This window comes from Lactuca virosa, chromosome 1 (assembly GCF_052849685.1).
Source record: "Lactuca virosa cultivar CGN04683 chromosome 1, Lactuca_virosa_CGN04683_v6, whole genome shotgun sequence".
In the NCBI taxonomy this organism is placed as follows: Eukaryota; Viridiplantae; Streptophyta; class Magnoliopsida; order Asterales; family Asteraceae; genus Lactuca; species Lactuca virosa.
Genome location: NC_136426.1, coordinates 74,070,681 through 74,093,069, shown reverse-complemented (window position 1 = coordinate 74,093,069; position 22,389 = coordinate 74,070,681). Strand labels below are relative to the sequence as shown.

At 34.5% G+C, this 22,389-nt stretch overlaps 3 protein-coding genes and 1 long non-coding RNA gene across 5 annotated transcripts; 3 read left to right on the top strand and 1 right to left on the bottom strand.

Moving 5' to 3' along the window:
- Positions 1-3,398: 3,398 nt before the first annotated feature.
- LOC145146110 (RING-H2 finger protein ATL60-like) lies at positions 3,399-4,582 on the top strand. The gene has a single exon (XM_079074981.1). It carries the CDS (start codon positions 3,522-3,524, stop codon positions 4,362-4,364), a length of 843 nt encoding a protein of 280 aa, XP_078931107.1. The 5' UTR covers positions 3,399-3,521; the 3' UTR covers positions 4,365-4,582.
- Positions 4,583-8,402: 3,820 nt separating this feature from the next.
- LOC145146094 (uncharacterized) lies at positions 8,403-9,976 on the bottom strand. Of its 2 annotated transcripts, XR_013727056.1 has the most exons (4): positions 9,766-9,976; positions 9,506-9,600; positions 9,191-9,276; positions 8,403-8,591 (listed from the first exon to the last, which is right to left on the bottom strand). It is a non-coding gene; the product is annotated as an uncharacterized LOC145146094 (long non-coding RNA). The 2 variants fall into 2 exon arrangements; XR_013727050.1 differs by having other exon boundaries at positions 9,191-9,600.
- A 340-nt stretch (positions 9,977-10,316) lies between these two features.
- Positions 10,317-11,442, top strand: LOC145146078 (RING-H2 finger protein ATL2-like). Its single transcript, XM_079074979.1, has one exon. The coding sequence runs from the start codon at positions 10,468-10,470 to the stop codon at positions 11,287-11,289; it is 822 nt and encodes a 273-aa protein (XP_078931105.1). The 5' UTR covers positions 10,317-10,467; the 3' UTR covers positions 11,290-11,442.
- Positions 11,443-15,420: 3,978 nt separating this feature from the next.
- Positions 15,421-18,129, top strand: LOC145146062 (pectinesterase-like). The gene is made up of 2 exons (XM_079074978.1): positions 15,421-16,430; positions 17,315-18,129. Exons 1-2 carry the CDS (start codon positions 15,425-15,427, stop codon positions 18,004-18,006), a joined length of 1,698 nt encoding a protein of 565 aa, XP_078931104.1. The 5' UTR covers positions 15,421-15,424; the 3' UTR covers positions 18,007-18,129.
- Positions 18,130-22,389: the final 4,260 nt, after the last annotated feature.

Sequence of the window (22,389 nt, the reverse complement as noted above, 5' to 3'; positions counted from 1 at the left end):
ACCCTTCATTATATTATCATTTTATTTTATTCGTTTGTTCCATATTGTCTCATTTTTAAGTATTCTCCACAAAGGTATCATCATCATCCTAAACATGCACAGTACACCATTACAATAAAAATAAACATAACACAAGGATACATTAATGATATATATAAACAAATACATTAATGATATATATAAACAAATCGGTACAACACTACAACTAGAATACATGAATATAGACATCAATAAAGAACACCCGCACCAGTTTGATTAGGTTTGTGCGGTCCATTTGCTCACCCTTAACCTATGCCAAGTTACCAAGTTGGCAAGAGGTCAGCTTTATATCTTAAAAGAAGTCATTTAATTACGGATATTACGATATCATTTAATATAATATTTAAAAAAATATACTAATAAATGCATAAATCAACCAAATGGTCATAGTCATAGGGCTCGTTTGGTTTTTAGAAAAAAAAAACTTTTTGGGCTCTTTCATCTGTCGGCGGGTAGACATTTACCCAAAAATATTCTTTGTTTTCTGGAAGACAAAATAGCCCAAAAAGCCTTTTTCATCACTTTTCCGGAAAGACCTAATAATACCTCTTCTAATCGTGGAATACATTTGTCGCCTCCATCGCCCCCATCTGATCTTTCCCCTTTCACGAGTGCATCTTCCCACAACGACGATCTCTCCACAACAGCCAATACCTCCAGCGGACATCGGTCTCACTCAGCCTCCGCCGCTCTAGGTCGCCGTCGGCTCATCAGGTATCGTTCCATCTCTCTTCATCCTTCTGTTCTTGGCTCTTCTGTTATGCGACTCTTCTGTCTTCTGCCTCGTTTTTCTTTTCTTATCTCTTCTCAACTTGTATTATCACTTTAGACTCCATTAACAGTGAAATCCCATCTACTATTTTGTCAAATAAAAACCTCAATGTTGTTGATTTCTCAAATAACTTCCAGTTTTCCCACCTTTATGTTTTAAAATCAATCTTAAAATCAAAATGGGATTAATTGTTAAGAATTTTGAGAAACTCTGAAAACCCATTTGATTTCTGATGGCAATAATAGGAGGGATATGAACTTGGTGTTGAATTTCATAGGTAGACCATATATTTTTAAGATTGAAAATTAGTATACATATTTGACATAAGTAGAGTACCTTTTAACATATGAAGTATGTGATGTTCTGATCAGAATATGATCAATTCCCATAACAATGAGACTTGGCTGCATTAGAATGTTGTACTCTATGCTTGAATATGAGTATATTTGATGTCATCAAAGAATGCATTGTTAATGTTGTTGATTTCTCAATGTTGTTGATTTTGTTACATGCTTCTAGTGTAGTGCTTTTATTCAATTTTGTTTCTTGATCAACATCATGTTATTTGTCATCGACTTTAGATTCATTTGCATAAAATGTTTCTATTTTATATTGTTTGTCTAACATGTCGAGACAAACTACAGTGGTCGAACGAGCAAGTAAAATGTTTATTAGATACTAGTATCAAAGAGGTCAACAAAATTGGTAGAAAAGGAGGTAGCATGCACAAGGAGTCTTGGGTGACGTTAGGGAAAGCTCTAAAAGAAAAGTTTGACATGGATACTTCACAAAACAATTGAAATTGCTGACCAGTTAATGCAAACTGTACAAGATGATGATGATGAGGAGGAGGAGGAGGATGACGTGGATGATGATGATGATGATGATGAGGAGGATGACGTGGATGAGGTACAACCACACGGAAGTGTAAGAGACCGGGAATATATGGTTCATCTACGAGATCAAATTGCTGACCGGTTAATGCGAAATGTAAAATGAATGATTTCATAAAAAATATGTTAGTTTTGTGAATTTAGTTTTAATATTGTAAGACAATCATGAAAACAATGCTTTATGTTTTTAAAAATATCAACTTTAATAAGTAAGTGGCCTTCCGGTTTGAATTGAAATATATATAGTTTATCTAATGTTTTAAAAAGTATTATAGGTTTGAAACTGTATGAAATTGTTATTGGCAAAGTTTGAGTCAAATATAAATTTTAATAGATTAGTAATGTATGAGATGCTGAGTTTTTAACATTTGGGCTTTGGTTGTTTCAACATTAATTTCAATGATCGGTTTTGTTGTTGAATAATGGAAATTAATGCAAATCGGGTGGTAACGTGTAAGTATACAATTCTTATTAAGAAAAAATCTAATGTGTTTTTTTTATGTTGCTTTTTCATATTATCTAATATTTTCTTACAAAATACTATAAATCTATTAAATTGTTCGTAAATATTATTAAATGGATAGATTTTTCAATTTATTAAAAACCAACGTGAATTATTCATATTTTAATATTAGAAAAAAATATGGTTAATTGATCTCCTTTATTACAAGATCTCTTAAGTTTTAGTTCATTCTAATTAAAAAACAAACAATCTTTTTGCATTAAGACTTTTTGTATGAATACATAAAAAAAGACTTTTAGTCCACATCTTCTTAGGCAGACATGGAAAAAGACAAAAGACATTTGACCACTTCCAAAACAAACACCACCATAGTCTATCGATATTATAAGCGCACTTATACGATGCATATTAATTGAATGTTCAAATCTTATTTTAGACAAATATATAAGTTTAAGAGTATATTAGAAGGTACATAAGTAAACTCTTATCATAAATCAATTTCTTTGATTCACTTTCTTGTATTTTAATTTTCAAGTAAGATGGAAGGAATTTCAAAACTATTTTTTTAGAACCGATGACATCACAATCACAATCATCGTTTTTGTTTTAGTTATTAACAATTTAACATTATCATATTTTAATGCATAAAACAGAATAACAAGAAGTCAATGCATAGGTTGATACCAAGAAATGTCTTGTTGACGTGAAGCTTCTAGATAGATATCTAGATACATGACTCGTTATATTATTCAAACAGAAAAATCCATCCCCGAGTCCTTCAAGTTTGGTTGCCAACATATAACTGACTTCTAAACCAAACCCCACAACCACATAGATTCTAAAAAGTGGATGGATGGATGGCTGCTCAACAACACAGATAAGGGCTGAATCTTTGTAAATTAACGCTTTCAATTTATATCCCATTATTTGTTCTTTAGATCAGGATAATACGATATTTAATTATTCATTCTGTTAATTTGCATTTAAATGTTTAACAAAGAAAAAGGTTTAATATTATTATTATTTTTTTATAAATTTTCAAGGAAAAGGTTACTAAATAAACAAGTAAAAGATGAAAATGAGTCTAAACGGTTGAGAAGTTTAGATTCTACCCGTCTGTTGAATTCGTCAAATAGCTATACATGGTCAAACAGATTGCCACTTTGAATACTTCTTCCTCTTTGGCAACCTAAAACGCCGCCACTACTTCACCTCATTTCACCTCCTTTTCCTCCTCCCTATAATATTCTCCCACTTCCTCCTCAACCTCCAATTTAGTTTTTGTTTTTCACTTCTTGGTTTCTCTTCCAATCAACAATTCTAAACCTTTTTCTAATTCTTGATCAAATTAAAGATGAGCGATAACAAATTGGATGATCCAGGTGTCATGGAGGTCACCGGAAGAGTCTTGATTGCCACCATCATAGCTTTATTCGTCGTCCTCATCCTTGTTTTCTTATTCCATATCTACGCCAGGTGGTTATGGCACCGCCGTCAACGGAGTATAGACGCCCACACCAACCGCCATCGCCAAGATCAGCACTCCGGCGTCACTGTCCTCCGCCGTGGCCTCGACGCCTCCTTCCTCAACACTTTACCGGTCATACTATTCGATGTAAAAGACTTCAAAAACGGGTTGGAATGTTCGGTTTGCTTATCCGAAATCATGGAAGGAGAAAAAACTCGAATTTTGCCTAAATGCAATCATGCGTTTCATGCGGAATGCATTGATATGTGGTTTCATTCACATTCAACTTGCCCTATCTGCAGAAACCCAGTTCAAGAACAAGCCGAAGTTTCGGTGGAGAGTTTACTTGAGAATCATCAAACACAAGAACAATCGACAAACAGTGGGGATTCAAACTCGCACACTTTCCCCGCAAATATGTTGTTTTGGGGTGACGAAACGGAAGTAAGCACTTTGACTTCTCAACTGGAAGAAGTGACTAATCAGCATCAAGCTCCTATTTTACCTTTCGAGCCACCTTCATCTTCTTCATCATCATCATCATCGCAGACAAATAATGATAGAGGGAAACCAGATTTGGTAATTGATATACCAAGGCAGGTGGTTAGTGAGGATGATGATGAGAAAACTCCAGTGTTTTCTGGAATGAGGTCATTGAGGAGAATTTTGAGCAGCAGGTTTAATCCTTTTAGCCCTGGTAATAACAATGGCGACGGCGGTCAAAGTTAATCGGTTTGTTCATTTTATGTTAATGGATGTGACAAGAGGCACCGCCGGCGGGGCTGCTAGCTGAGTTTGGAGACATAAGACATTGTCCCAATTAATTTGTTTATTTTTTTGATTTAATTTTTCATTTGTCAATTATGTATAGAACAATTGAGTAAATATGAATGTTTGCTTAGAAACATGTTTGATATGTATAATGGATGGGTAATAGTTCTAGTTAATTTGGGGGAGGTGATACTTCCACGATCCTTTAAAACAAATATGCTTCTTTTAAAAAGAATTGAAGATAAAGAATTTTACGAATCAAAGATGATAGTTTGTCATGTATGTACTTGAATTTGCATCCTTTAAAACGAATTGAAGATGAGAATTTGTATGGATCATTAACGTATTTTATTTATTTTAGGGATAATACTTATAGGGTAAGATACTTTTTGAAATGTACACATTTAGTCCCTATTCTTTTTTTTTTTGTAAAATAAACCCTTATACTTTATTAATATGTACACATTAGGTCATTTTCACCGGATTCTACAGGGTTTGCTGACGTGGAAGAGTTTATTTTACAAAAAAAAAAGAATAAAGACTAAATGTGTACATTACAAAAAGTATCTTACCCTATCAAGTCATTTTCCCTTTCTTTTATTTTGTTGAAATGAAATACCCAGGTGACATCCACATATCCACAACGAGATTTTTCCAACTTTTATTCATCATGAAAAAGAAGGAGAACCCCGATCTCCGACGACTCCTTTGTGTGTTCCTACACATCACTGGTAGCAAGGAGGAATGATGACAAAAACAACAAGGTCGAATGGGGAGGCAGGAGGAAGTAGAGACGGTAGTTGGCGGCGAGGAGCTGCTCTGGTAGCCCCCTCGTCGATTCTTACTTCTTTTTCTGGCAACATATCTCAAAGATGGAGGCAAAGAGAGACAGATCGGAGAAACACAACATGTAAAGGGTGTTTGGCTGTTGCTGTTCGACCGGAAGGAAGAGACGAGAAAGAGAAGGGTCGCCGCCCTTTTCTTGTTGCTGGAGGATCACCCACCTCCGGTGACTAAGCTAATTAATTGCTATTTAGTGCCACTTGTGCTTCCATATCAGCAAAACCTGTAGAATCCGGTGAAAAGGACCTAATGTGTACATATTAATAAAGTATAAGGGTTTATTTTACAAAAAAAAAAAAGAATAAGGACTAAATGTGTACAATTCAAAAAGTATTTTACCCTATCAAGTCATTTTCCCTTTATTTTATTGATTTTTATAAGAAAGTCTTTTTTTTTGTTTGGTTTCAATTAAAAATAGTGTAAACAGTACCAAAAAACAGTGTAATATGTTTTATATTTTTCAATTTTCATGTGTTAATTTTTATTTTAAATAGACTAGCGTATTTTCCATTTTCTATTTTTTTTTTCCAATTTTGACATCACATTTTTCATCTTACATGCCAAATCGGGTACTTTATGAGGTCATGATAAAATATCAAAATTGAACAAAATTGAAAAATATTAAAAAGTATGATGTTCGATTAATGTCAAAAAATATAATATGTTTGGTAGATATTTTATCCAACTCATTTTACTTTTTTCATATGCTATCTAACCCATTTTACTTCTAACATGCATTACCAGGTGATAAACCATGAGAGCTCACATGTATTTATTACTTAGGGGCTGTTTGGCAGGATCTTAATTTTTAAGCTCTGAATTTTTAAGAGGTCTGGATTTCTAAAAGGCTCTGAATTTTTAAGATCTGATTTTTTAACATACTGTTTGGTTGGAACCTCTGAATTAATGTGCTAAATAAGAAAAATGACCATTTTACCCTTCTATATTATTTTAAGCTAAATTCAATGTTTCTGTTCTATATAATAATTTAACCAACTTCTTGAATAGTTATAAAAAAATATAAGCATCATACAAAATCCAAATTAAATACAAAATCCAAATATAAACACAACACCATAAGAAATCCACAATAACATTAAAAATGAAAAAGATGTAAACAATTGATAAATAGAAATAGATAAACTATTGCAAACATTAAAAATGAAAAAGATGTACACAATTGATAAATGGAAACAGATACAACTATTGCAAACATGAGCTACACATTTCCACCTACCAACCACACTTTTAAAAATGACATACAAACTATTAGTAACCGGTTTGTCTGACGCCCGTATTGTCACCACCACCTGCCTCTTGCTGATCTTAACCACCACCTCTTGCCCCAAACCAGAGGTTTGTTGCAGGAATCTATTAACATCCATTTGAATATCATAATAGCCAAAATTGCTGCCAGGAATAACGCCTTTAGGAAGTGCTCGTTTCACCTCAACAAACTTCTTGTTGGGTTCATGGAAGGTCAAACGTGATTACTACATCAATTATATAACCATAAATTTCAAAGTATTGATAGAATTTTATGTCCATGTACCCCTGGAGCTCCTCCTAACATTGCTTCAGGTCTAGACATTTGTTGTTCTTCCCTCCACAAATCCCACTTAGCTTCCACCTGCACATCACAAATGAATGACATACAAACACCAGAGCATATACACTATAGATTTTGTTGCCAAATGCATAAATTAAATTCTCATTGATTTGAATTTCAAATGGAATACATGAATAGAAGAAGTTTATAACCAGAAAATGAGCCCTCTAAATCTTGTATATGAACAAGTTTAACCATCTGATGTAACATATTGATGCCACCATAATAAATTATTTGATTATTGTATAATACATAATGAAGATGTATTGAGTAAGAAGCCTCACAGTAGCATGTCGAATTTCATGGATTTCCAGGAAAGCCACAAGTCATTGCACCCAATATATAGAACTTGTCACAAATTTCATAGCAACTCACTGATTAACTCCCATGAGATCAACCACTTCGTATTAGATCCTCACCCAAAACAGAGATCGATTAACTAGAGCTCTTATTATCGAGTTTTAGGGCAAAGGAATAAAATTTCACTTGGAATCGGAAAATTTGGCTACTTCGACAAAGGGAGTCGACACTACCGACGGCGATCGAAGAGGCGGCCTCGTTGGAGGGGTTGTCGGCGGCGAAGTCGATGGTGAAGGGAGGCAGCTCGGAAAGGGGTTGAGTGGGAGAAACGGACGCTGGTCTCGTGAAGTATGGAGTGACGAAAAATAGCGCTGAAATTTTAGGGCAGGAAGGGAAAGCGTGTTTTTTTTTAAGTTCAGACATGGCTCTACATCTGAAACTTTAAGAGGTATTAACAAAATTAAGAGGCAAAAATTAATACCCAAACAAACGGTCTAAATCTGAATTTTTAAGAGTTTGCCTCTTAATTTACAGATTAAGAGGCTAATTTTGGGCGATGTTTCAAAAATAACGAGTCATTCTATTTTTTTTTTTTTTTTTAATTTTTAAATCCAGTCATATTGGTGCATAAAAAGCAGGCCTAGTGTAACCCAGTCTATTATAAGAAATTTCATAAAAGTTGTTATTAAAAAAACTATAATACCAATCTTATGGATTTATCGACCAAAAGCTTAGTGTAACCCCAACCGGTGGACGGGCTGCCCGATAAAAGTTGCATACTTTTTATTTTTATTTTTTGCATCTAGACACTACTATTTAGAAACAATTTTTGCTAGTTGAACATAAATACCTATAATAGCAACATACTTTGACATAAAAAAAAACAATATTGATAATATTAAATCGTAATGACTAATCAAAATATTTTACTTCTCATTCTTCCCACCCAACACATGCCAATAGTACATCACATTCAAGAATCAAACAAAACTAAAACAAAGGAAATAAAACATGAAAAAACCACCTACCTAAATCCATCATATTCTTGCCACAAGAGACATCGCTGCTAGTCTGCTACCATTGCCAAAGAGTGTTCACAATGATTTGAAAAAAAATGATGAAACCTCTCATGAAATTTTCAAAATACAATGTCTTATAATTAGGAAAAAGTAGAAGGTATAATGATGTAATAGGAAGAAGTAAAAATAGAATGCTATAACAAACATATTAACATAAGTATTCGCTATTTTTTAAATTGAAAACTTTAAATTAACATTACAATAGATATATGCACACTCCTTATGCACACTCACAACTACACCTTCTCAGCCAATACTAATCAAGAAAGATAAAAACTTACGTTCCTGCCATCTTCAATCGACCAATCTTCTCAAGAAGTGCCATGAGACTTTCGTAATGATAATCAGATCCACCTATAAAAGGGTAATCAAGAATAAATGTTAAAAATCGTGCATGGTTTCATGAGTCTAATTTAGTAGACGTGCATCAAACAATTAAAGTGAGTGTTTTTTTTTTTTTTTTTTTTTTTTTTTTTAATTCTTGCTATTTCATAGTATCATAGAAATCAACTAAAATCAATGTTGGACTCTAAAATAATATATGAAAAAGAAAAAAAAATAACTTGATTAATATGGGATAGAACTTAAACTTTTGTAGGCGTATAATCTTCAACTAAATAATAGCATAAACCTACACACCATGAGTTGAATAAAAGATAGAAGGCATAAGTAAAACAACTTCCCCAAATCAACAATTACAAAACCCTAAATCCTAATACAGGCTACTTCGAGGAATCTTTCATGGTTTTGATTAAAAATGCCCTGATAAGGCATTACTACCAAAGCTTATTATATTGACTACATATAACCAGAATTGTTTTTATACAAACCCCTACAAAAATATATATGATTTATTTAACAAAGTATAATTTGACTGCAAGTCACAAGCGATTTTCTTTTTATAATTGAGAGAAAACCCCTAATTACACACTACTTGAGATATGTATATATACCTGCAAATCACATCCAACCACCACTTCTGCAAACAATTCGAAAATAGGAGAACCAAAAGTTGGCGTGGGCGTATAGACGTATAGTTCTTGGTTGCAAACAGGGAAATAAATTCGGGTTAGCGATAAGATGCAAGAGAAATAGATTTTAGAATCGTTTGTGTTAAGGAGTTGTTCTTCGAATCAAAGACATTTGTCGACGATGTAAGAAAGGACGAAGAAGGATAGGAGGAGATGTTCTTCATTGTCTGACTAATCAATGACAGTAGCAAACACAAATAAATAGACAAATTGAGCAATATATATGGAATTGATCACCTTCATGATGCTAATCCGATCGAGATTTTCTATGAGCTCGCTGATTTCTCGTTCATATAGGTACCTCCAGTCCGTCATTTTAGATTGCGTTAATACTGAAAGGCCAAAGGGGTATATCAGGTATTCAAATCGTAGCTTAATTTACAAATGAATGATGTTGTAAACACGATGCTGTAAAGGAACGACTGATAGATTGATATCATATGTTTGAAGTATATATTGAGCAGAATACATCAAATTGAATGCAATTGATATCATACCTTATATACGAAATCGGATACCATAATAACATGCTATTAATCGGGTATGTAATGAATTTTTGAGTTAATATCTACAACTGTTATCACCAAGTAAATGGAAAGAAAACAGGGCGTTTTATCGATATTGATTTGTAGTTGAAACAAAGAAGGGTATAATTGATATTTAACTTTGGAATAATTCAGTTGTTTTGAATGGACACATGTACTTTTGGTTTTGTTTATTAGATAGGGAGATTTGAATGCCAAAAACAAGAAAAAACAAAAAACAAAAAAAGTCAAAACACATGTTGATACTTGATACCAAGAAATGTCCTGTTGACTTGAAGCTTCTGGATAGATACATGACTCTGCATATTATTCAAACAAAACACAGGGGGGAATCTTTGTAAATTACCTTTTATTAATTAATCCCATTACTTATTTTCTACACACTATTAGACAAAGATTAACATGTTTCTCGATTATATAATTAAAATATGAAATGAGTCAACCCTTTATAAGTTTAGATTCTACCCGTCAGTTGAATTCGTTAATGGCTATGAATGGTCAAACTCATGGCTACTTTGAATTCTCCTTCGTCTTTAGCAATTTCATCATCCTTATAATCTTCTCCCGTATTCTCCTCAACCTCCAATTTCAATTCTCACTTCTGGGTTTCTTTTCCATTCAACTAATCAAAGCTTTTCTAATTCTTTATAAAAGATGAGTGATCAAAGATTAGTTGATTCAAGTGTCTCGAAGCTCAGTGGGAGAGTCTTGATGGCCACCATCATTGCCTTGTTCATCGTCCTCATCCTTTTTTTCTTGCTTCATATCTACGCCAAGTGGTTATGGCACCGCCGTCAACAAGGTATAGATGCCCACAGCAACGGCCGTCTCCAAGACCAGCACTCTGGCGTCACTTCCCTCCGGCGTGGCCTCGACGCCTCCTTCCTCAAAACTATACCAGTCATACAATTCGAGGCAAAAGACTTCAAAGACAGTTTGGAATGTTCAGTTTGTCTATCTGAAGTCGAGGAAGGAGAAAAAGCCCGAATTTTGCCTAAGTGCAATCATGCGTTTCATGCGGAATGCATTGATATGTGGTTTCATTCGCATATAACTTGCCCCATCTGCAGAAACCCTGTTCAAGAACAAGCTGGAGTTTCGATGGAGAGTTTACTGGAGAATCATCGAACACAAGAACAATGGACAAACGGTGGGGATTCACATGGTGATGAAACCGAAGTAAGCACTTTGACTTCTCAGCTGGAAGAAGCCAATAATCAGCATCAAGTTCCAATTTTACCTTTCGAGCCACCTTCATCTTCATCATCATCGTCATCATTGTCATCGCAGACAAATAATGATAGAGGAAAACCAGATTTAGTAATTGATATACCAAGGCTGGTGGTTAGTGAGGATGATGTTGAGAAAACTCCAGTGTTTTCTGGAATGAGGTCATTAAGGAGAATTTTGAGCAGCAGTAGAAGGTTTAATCCTTTTAGCCCTGGTGATAACAATGCTGAAGGAGGTCAAAGTTAATCGGTTTGTTCATTTAATGTTAATGGAGACATTGTCCCATTTAACCTGTTTATTTCTTGATTTAATTTGTCAATTATGTATAGAAAAATCAAATGGATATAAATGTTTGCTTATAAACATGTTTACAGAGTTTGAGATGTATAATGATTAATGGATGGGGTATTGTAGTTAATTTGTTGGAGTAAAGAATTTTGGTTCAGAACTCAGAATGCTCTCGTTGGCATGTACGTGAATTTGCTTCCTATAAAACAAATTAAATGAAGATGAGATTTTTACAATGTGCTTATTCAACATACGTGATACTTTCAATTGTTATTTTGGTGTACATATTTTTATTATTTCTGAACACCGACATTATATCGAAGCAAAAAGCTAGCAAGAAGTCAGGAGGTAAAAGCAAAAACAGAAACAAACAAAGAAATAGTAGTGGGAGGATGATGCCATCAATATAATTGCGTAAAGATGATACGGAGAACAAGTTGGAATTGTCAAGAGTCCACCACCACCCACCATTTGGTCCAAACTCATCACTCGTCTCATCTTTATACCCCAAATTTATCACGCTGCAATTTTCTTACAGATTGAACAATAATACTATCTTTTTTCAACACGAGTATTAAAAAATTAATTTTGCTAATCAAACTAAGAAATTTGCATCCTAATAAAATGTTACATGTCTTATAATGTAACACCGTACCCATCAAAATTTTATGATTTTCTGATTGATTTTGTAACGTATTTACCCCTCTTCTTCCACAAATAAAAACAAACATAATAAAGTGAAAAGATTTTTCATAGTATGGTGTAATAAAAGCAAAAATATGCTTCATCAAATTGTTTGATATGTAAGTATCACATCATATGCGAGTGTCTCTTGTTCCACCCACTTCATTTAATACGTTTTCCCTTTTTATTTGAACTATTTAACAAAACTGCTAGATGCACCAAATCACAAGCGAAGCAATTAAGTTCATTATGTAGCTTCCACAATCTTTAGTCAATTGTTGTTTGCTAACATCATTTGTACATGTAGGCGACTTTGACAAAAAATAGATGATCTTGTTGTCTCCCATGAACACACAATACCCGGAGGTGGACTGTCTCGTGGCAAGGCATCCACCCCAGTCGTCAAGTAGGCGACTCAATGTGGGAGAAACGTGGATCTATAGGCCATGATAAATAACGCCTTGTAAGTAATGAAAGGTGCGTTTCAAAGTGTGCAGGTGAGGCTCATGTGGATCATGCATAATCAAACATATATGCTGAACAACAAAAGAGATGTTTGGTCGTGCATACCTTCTCAATGCATATATACCATCTCCAAAGAGAGACAAGTTAATCGTGGGAACAGGTTTTAACGACAACATAACCCTCCAACATGGCCTTGGTGCATTTATGAGAAAAGATTCTTAAATGTTGAGGATTAATGGACTTAGGATAAAATGATTTTTTTTTTGACGGACTTAAGAGATTTTGTGATAATATGGCACCCTTAGTCAAACATCATATTTAATGACTTTTGTATGGTCGGGTAGCATTTAAAAAAAAAACATTTACCAAAGTATTGCAGTTTCAAAAATATTAAAAAAAATGGTTTTTCATGTACCCAACATATTTTATTAAAAGCAGTTAAATTCAATAGAACCAAATATCTATCGTCGGAGACGATTCTCTCTTATATGTTTAGTTTCTTTGCCAGAAAATGAAATTGACTGATTCATATTGTTATTGTTATGGTAAAGACTATGTAAAAGTTTACAAAGTTATGTTTAAATCGTTGGCTGACGAAAGCATATACAAGCTTGGCAGAAAAGGAATATGCTCATGTTCATGAAACCATGAGGTTTTGGATCTTATATTATAAAAGAGTTGGATGCTTTCAAGATTGATGTTAATTAAACATTATTTAACAGAGAAAAGGACTGATGGGTTTCTTTGGGGGTACGTGAAAGGTTCTCCGAGGACTGATGAGAGGGCGACGAGGGTTCTTGTGGCCGTTATAGTGGTTTTCCAGGAGAAGAAAGTAACAAAAGAACAATCACGGGCCAAAATGAAGTGATCATTTTTCATTTTTTTTTCTTTTATGTTTAAAAGGTACTATATATTAAGTGGTAAATAAACTTAAAAGTACTATAATTTGGATAAATACGTTTTTCAACTACAATATTCTGGACTTCAGTGTTTAAAGTCTAAGTTACTGAATACTGATGTACTACTCATGTACAATAAAATGCTTAGGATAAGAAAGTAAAATGATAGGAATGGACATAGGGCCCATGAAAACACGTGTTAGGGAAAATTAAAGCCATGCCAAACACATTACCATCAAATGGATTATTTAGGTAGGAACGGATTAACAAAATTGTTTTATCATATGCATTATACTTATAGATTACCGAACGATGATACAGTATAAATCATACAAGTTAAACTACATATGTATAACTATATCATAAGCCAGATTTAACTAGGAAGACCAATCCTTATTCAATTGTGCCCCATGATATGGGGCATTATTCATTTTCATTAAAAAATGTATAAAAAAACCGATATAAAATTATACTGCATTTACTACAAATTGAGAACCACAATGTCTAAAACATAGAAAAATAGTTAACGTAAGCATTTTTAATTAATTACTTCGTTTTATTCAATTTGGTAGCAATTACTCAATTTAATAATACGGAAAACTACAATAAAGTCCTTACATATTAGCCTTTTAAACGATTTAGTTTATATATATATTTTTTATTTAATTAAGTCTCAAATACCGGTAATCGTATTCAATTTAACCATTTGACTCGGTCAACAGGTCATCCAACTTTCAAAACTTACATTTTTGGCCCAAATTTCAAAATTTATTACAAATTTGGTCCAGAATTTACACTTTTAGCCCATATTTTAAATTTTGTTACAAATTTGGTCCAAACTTATCCTTTTTGCCCAAATTTTAGAATTTTATTATGAATTCATCCTAACTTTAGATTTTTTACAACTTTTTTTTCTCAAAAAGTTATTTCTAATATGTTTTTTCTTTATAAAATCATATTTATAAAAAACATATTTTCACATAAAAATCTTATATTTTCTATATAAAAAAAAATTTTAAAAAGTTTTTTGTATATGAAATATCAAGTTATAAAAATAGGTATTTATTAAGTATATAAATATATACAAATCCGTTTTTATAAAAAAATGTATACAAACACCTATCACCTTATATATATATATATATATATATATATATATATATATATATATATATATATATATATAGGTGTGTATCTATATTTTCTTTATAAAATCGTGTTTGTTTATAATTTTTTTTATAAAAACGTGTTTGAATAATTTTTTATATAATACATGTTTGTATACATTTTATAAAATGTATACAAACACGTATTATATAAAAAATGTAAACAAACATGATTTTATAAAAAATATATATAGATACACACCTATATATATATATATATATATATATATATATATATATATATATATATATATATGTTTGTATACATTTTTTTTGTAAAATACGTTTTTGTATACATTCTTTTATAAAAACGGATTTGTACATATTTATATACTTAATAAATACTTATTTTTATAACTAGATATTTTTCATATACAAAAAACTTTTTATAAAAGTTTTTATATAGAAAATATAAGATTTTTATGTGAAAATACGTTTTTTTTTTGTATAAATATGATTTTATAAAGAAAAAACATATTAGAAACAATTTTTTGAGAAAAAAAGTTGTAAAAAAAACTAAAGTTAGGATGAATTCATAATAAAATTCTAAAATTTAGACAAAAAGGTAAAGTTTGGACCAAATTTGTAACAAAATTTAAAATCTGGGCCAAAAGTGTAAATTTTGGACCAAATTTGTAATAAATTTGAAATTTGGGCGAAAAATGTAATTTTTGAACGTTTGATGACCTGTTGACCGGGTCAAAGGGTTAAATTGAATACGATTACCGGTATTTTGGACATAATTGAATAAAAAAATATATAGGAACTAAATCGATTATGAGGCCAATATGTAAGGACTTTATTGCAGTTTTTCCTTTAATTTATTTATGAATTTAAATTTATCATAAAAGCTTTATGGTGGAAGAGATCTAGTGGAGGATGATGATGATAAATATCCGACTTTCACTCGTTCGTCTTCCACTCAAACAACATAGCTTTATTCTCATGAATATATCCAACTCCGGTAAAGCACTTTTATTTCTAGTTTCTTCCCTCCTACTAACTTTACTTGTCCATGGAACTCGTGATCTTCCAGATTCCAAACTCATCAAATCCTCCTGTTCCACTACATTATACCCAGACATATGCTACTCCACCCTCTCCACCACCAAAACCCTCGCAACTAAAAAGGACATAATCGAACACACAATCAATAAAACAAAGGAGATCATCCATGCCAACTTGCACGCCATAAACAAGCTCACGACCACCGCCAATGTCACCAAACGTGGCAAAATCGCTATCCATGACTGCTTACAGATGGCAGCTGGAACGCTAGAAGCACTCGACAAGGTGATCGGAGACCTCAGAGAGTATCCAACTAAGAAATCTCTTCGGAGACATGCCGACGACCTCAAAACACTCATGAGCACCACCATCACCAACAAGGAAACTTGCTTAGATGGCTTATCCCATGATGCAGAATGTAAGCTGTTGCGTAATTCAATTGTCGGAGGCCAGGAGCACGGGGGAAAGATGTGTAGTAATGCGCTAGCTATGATTGTAGACATGACGAATACGGATATGTTGAATTCGAAGGAGGCAAAGTTGGATGTGCAAGTACAAGAGGTGACGATGTGGCCGGAGTGGTTGTCTGCGGGAGACAGGAAACTGATGCAGTCGGGAGACGTGACGCCAGACGTGACTGTGGCGGCGGATGGTAGTGGAGATTATACGTCGGTGGCGGCAGCGGTGGCTGCGGCACCATCTAAAAGTACAAGCAGGTATGTGATAAAGATAGCGGCAGGAGTGTATAGGGAAAATGTTGAAGTTCCAAGCAGCAAAACCAATTTAATGTTTATCGGGGACGGAAGAAGTAACACGATTATTACGGCAAGCCTGAGTGTCGCCGGGGGAAGCACCACCTTCAACTCTGCCACCGTAGGTTAGTGAAGTGTTTACTTAGCATCCCTTCAACTTTTACTGATTCATTAGTTCTACCATATACATTTATTTGCAGGTTTTAAAATACTATTTAAAAAGCCAATTATCTTATCCCTCATGATCAACCATTTCATAATTCATTGAACCCAAATTCATATCGATCCGGGTGGATTTTTATATTAACTTTTAATATAAAATAGATAAGTTATGGATCTGTTTGTTATAATTAATTATAAGGAAAAGTGAATAATTATGTATTTCGTAAAAAGATTTTTTTCTTGCAAACGACAATTATTCAAACGACACTTTCACAATTCATTAAATAGTTATTAAAAACGGTTGGTAAGATTTGCTTGTATGTTTAGAAAAATAATTTTGCAAATTTCAAAGGTTTTGTGAATTTTTTATGAGAGATGCATAGTAGTACTTTTTTAATAATTTTAGAAAAAAATAATGATAATTCAGGGTTAATATTCCTCCTGTTTTGCTTATTTTAGTGAGTATATATCTAGATTATTATATTAATCAAGCACGTGTTAGGTGAAAATTAGGTGTACATAATTAAAACATTTTTTGTAATTTGCATGCATTCTCTTTAGTTTAATATATATTCTAACTTTCCTTCACTTTAACTTTTAACTTTTAATATTTTAAAGTTATCATGGATATATTTACCTTTTCAATGATCAATCAAGAGATATAAAGCAAGAGATATAAAGGGTATTATATAAGATTGTAATAATAACAATAAAAGACAATTTTGATGAATATAAAGAAGGAAAATAGTTAATATTTGAGGATACACAAAATATATATTGATTTAGCAAGAGAAAAAAAAGGAGCTTTCAATTCGAATTAAGAACTGACTAAATATCTTGATCACAGCTGCGGTAGGTGATGGATTCTTGGCACGAGATATAACATTTCAAAATGCAGCCGGGCCATCGGGAAATCAAGCAGTAGCACTACGTGTTGGGGCCGATTTATCTGCATTCTATAGATGTGGTATACTAGCCTACCAAGATACCCTTTACGTCCATTCCAATCGTCAATTCTTCGTTGACTGCATGGTCGTCGGCACCGTTGATTTCATCTTTGGCAACGCCGCCGTCGTCCTCCAAAACTGTAACATCCAACCCCGCCGCCCCAATCCCAAACAAAAGAACATGCTCACCGCTCAAGGTCGAACCGACCCAAACCAAAACACCGGCATCGTCATTCAAAAGTGCACCATCGTTGCCAATTCAGACCTGCTACCGGTTCAAGCCAGTTTTCCGACGTATCTTGGAAGGCCATGGAAGGAGTATTCAAGAACAGTGGTGATGCAGTCGTCGATAAGTGACGTCATTGACCCTGCTGGATGGTACCCTTGGGATGGGGATTTTGCTCTAGATACGTTGTATTATCGGGAGTATCAAAACACAGGGCCTGGGGCAGATACGTCTAAGAGGGTAACATGGAAAGGGTGGGGTGTGATTACGGATGTTGCGGAGGCCGAAAGTTTTACTGCTGGAAGCTTCATTGCAGGTGGAAGTTGGTTGCCATCCACTGGTTTCCCTTACTCTCTTGGTTTGTAAATTGTAATGCATGCATGGCCTTGTAATGATACTTATTATAATAATTATGGAGTTGGTGCTCCCGTGTGGTGTAGTATGTATTAGTTTTCGGAATAATTTTATAATATTCTAAGATATTGATTAGTTTGTTTTACATAAACTTAGGATTGATTGCTAGATATGTCAATTGCTAATATTGTCATACTAAAGAACTGAGACTAGGGAAAGCCCACCAAGAAAAGAAGTAAGCCAACACAATTCGTCTACATGAGAAAGATCAAGAGCACAATATGATAATATCACTACTAGAAAACAAGGGCAAAAACTGCGTAGGTAAATTTGTGACAGTTTTCTGACGGAAGTAGTTGTGACAGATTCTTGTGACGGATTCCAGACGGTTTGTGTTTGTGAGTTTTGACAGACTACCGACGGATTGACCATTTCAACTTCTCAAACACTTGCAATGGGAAATCATCTACCATACAATATTATTTAATATACCCCCTTGTATCCACTTATCCTTTTGCTCAAAAGTATGAATTGGGATGTAATTTTCAAATAATTGATTTGGTAATACACTTTTTGTGGTCAGATTTATTCAGATATGAAAAATAAATACAAAGCCACAATATGCCAACATTACAGATCGTTACGTTCAATAACACTCCAAAGTAGTCTCCATAGATCAAGATTCTTCTCAATGGTGTAACAAGAAAGACAATCATTTTCCTTAAACAAGTGACTAATCTGTCCGTATTCAGTCTCTAAATTCGGATTACCCACATCCACAAACAGATTTTCGTTTTTCAAGGTTCATTTTTTTTTCACTCAATCTTTTGTACAACTAAATTATTCATGGTCCATGGTATACCTTTATTTAACCAAATTATATGTACTATTTACATATGTACGAACACTACAAGAAAAAAGGGAATTAGCAGTGACAAAAGTCGTCAATAAAGACTAGAAAAGTCGCCGGTAAAGGTAATAGCGGTACATTTTGTGCACATTTTTGCACACCTTTTAGTCCCTTTTTATGCATTTAATTAGCTTAGTTATACTTCATTCTTCTTGCATTTTATCATATTCATTTTAGTATCTAGAACAACCTTATTTGCACACTTTCATGTCTTTTTCAGGTAAAACGGAGGTTGGATTGTGATTTTGGAGGTGCCGGGAAGCATTGGTGAAGATTTCGGATTGATCGAACGCAAAGCGGAAAAGTTGAAAAAATAAAGTTTGAAATTGGAGTCAGAGGGGTAAACGGACCATGTTGGTTTTACACTGCAGAATGGGCACGAGCCGTGTTGACCATAAAAGAAGAGTTTGACCCTGCTGAACACGACCCGTGTCATTTTAGCCTATTTTGACACGGCCGTGTTGGCCCAGCTGAACAGTTTTAAGCATCAAACTTTGGAGTTGGAATTGAGGATTGAAGACCATTTTTCACTAAACATGACCCGTGTTGATTTACTCTATTTTGACACGGGCCGTGTTCGACCCAAAAACTGTCTTTTGACAGTTTTTCCTATTTTTCTTATCACGGGAATTGGGTCATTTTTAGGCATACACAACATATCAGAGCACTATTGGTGAGGGAATCTCGAAGGTTTTTGCAAAGATTTGATCGTTTAGCATTTGGAAACATTATTTCTCTTATTCGTAAGTTGTAATTGCACATCATTTCCATCTTTACAACTTGTGATTTTGTTCTAGCCATGTGTGGCTAGAACCCTAGTCTCTCCAACTTCATGTTTTGACTTCTTGGTTGTGATTTCAATCATATGACTTGATGTTTGCTTTTAATTTCTATATAGTGAAATTGATTTTGCTTCAATTGAATGTTTGATTCTAATTGTGATTCTTATTGGCCATTTGAATTAGGGTTAGGTCATTCAAGTTATTTATTTTGCAAAATCCGTAATTGTTTTGTGAATTGGACTAAGTAACAAGCATTAAATTGTTTCCGATTGAATGAATTTAGTGTAAATCATTTCACACACTTTTACACTCCCGAGCTTGTGAGAAGTATTGGGTGCTGTTGGGAATATTCACATAAAGCTTAATACAATCTTTTAATCTAATTCTAAGAGCTTGTTTAGATTAGGTTAGTAAGGTTAGGGTTAATCAAAGAGTTTGTTTTGGTTAATTAATGTGGTGAATGGGAAGTGTTAGAGCTTGTTAACACTTTCAAGTACCAACTTAGATAGAATTGAGCAAATATCATGTTATCTTGGAATCGCACTGCTAAGTTGTCATACATAGAGTTGGAGTCCTTATAAATTCTGAATTTAATTCACTCATTTAGCTGATTACTTGTGTTTTTAATTGTTTGTTTTAATCATTGCATTCTAAACCCCTCCTTTTTACTGTTGGTGACCATAGTACCTTGTGCAAAGAGGTATAGACTGATTATCCCGTGTCTCTGTGGATCGACCCTACTTGCCTTGTACTACCTTTTAGTGCAATATAGTGAGTGAAACGTCCCAAAATACAACCCAAAATATTTTTGTTTGAAAACTTTACTAAACCATAATATCAAATATTATAAGATAAAACCATGAATCATGTATCTCAAAACGTCATAATAAACTTATCAAATCGAAACTAGTGTCAAATCATATCAAGATAACAGAGTAAAACTCCCACGATAAAACTATAACTGTGGTGTGTGCCATGCTATCATCCCGAGCTCTTCCCCTTGCTAGCGGAAGTACCTGAAACCAAAACTGAAACTGTAAGCACAAAGCTTAGTGAGCTCCCCCAAACTACCACATACCATACAATAACATATAAAGCACATACTGGGCCTTGCCCACTGCATCAGACCGAAGTCCGGAAACTGCATCGGACCGAAGTCCGGAACTAACCATGGCCTTGCCCTCTGCATCAGACCAAAGTCCGGAAACTGCATCGGACCGAAGTCCGGAACTAACCAGGGCCTTGCCCTCTGCATCAGACCGAAGTCCGGAAACTGCATCGGACCGAAGTCTGGAACTAACCAGGGCCTTGCCCTCTGCATCGGACTGAAGTCTGGCAACTGACTGAACATAGCATAACATAATCGTAACTACTAGCATGAACACATATACTACATACTGCATCGGACCGAAGTCCGGAACACATAACACAAAGACATGCTTGAATCAAAAAGACCTCAAGCACACTGAACTACTGCATCGGACCGAAGTCCGGAACTACTGCTAACTAAACGGGTTGGCATTGTGGCCGTAGACCCGTTCCTACTGGAAGGAAACTCACCTTGTAATGCTGGCTGCTGAGATGCTAAATCTGAAACTGTCTGACTGCTGCTCCGGAACTCCCTGGCTACAAATCCCATAAACACTAAATCAGATACTGATAACTACTCTCAGGGTAAAATGACTATTTTACCCCTAGTCAAAGTCAACATCCTGGTCAAAGTCAACTTTCAGTTGACCGGACTCGCCGAGTTGGGCCGCCAACTCGCCGAGTCCCTATCATCCTTTCTAATCCTCTACCCGCTTCTACTCGTCGAGTTTGGCAAAGGCTCGACGAGTTCTTCTTCGATACTAACATCTAGTTCATCTTCATCTGACTCGCTGAGTTGTATGAACAACTCGTCGAGTCCTCCTTCATCGTATGAATGAGATCAGTCCTTGACTCGTCGAGTTGTATGAACAACTCGTCGAGTCCCTCCACTACTAGATCTGAGTCTTAACTCACCGAGTCCATTACCTACTCACTGATTCCACCTTAAACTCTCAAATGGGGAAAATCGGGGACTCGCGACTCGACTCGTCGAGTCTGAAGAACGACTCGCCGAGTCCCATGTATGTCATTACTAAACAGTCGATTCTTCTCTAATCCAGTGCATTCCATTCATAGATCTGGGCTCCTAGGGCTGGTTTTTCACGTAAAGTTTCTAACTTTACGTGCATGCATGCTAATATGAAGCTCAAATACCCAAAATAAGCTAAAGGAAGAGATCTAACCTTGGAATGGAAACTTGGATCAATAAAGGTGGCAACCTTGAGCTTAAGAGGCTCTGGAAAGCTTAGATCTGAAGTCCATTCATCATATTAACTCTTAATTTGACCTTAAGGTCTAGAAAGGGCTCAAAATCAACAAGAGCAAACTTCTCAAGAGATCTAATTGATAATAAGCAAAGATTCAAGCTTGATACCTCAAAGGGGACTGAAATGCAACCAGAAGTCTGGATCTACTTGCTCCCCTTGAATACTTCTCTTCTCTCTTCTTTCCCAAATCCCCAAGATGCACTAAAAACCTTCACAAGTGAGAAAATGCTCCAAAAATGCTTAAGAACGGCTAGGGTTTCGTATGAGACTCTTTGCGAGTGAGGGAGGCTGGTCTTGGGGCACATAAGATGTTTAAATAGGGTGCAAACCCTTGAAATTAGGGTTT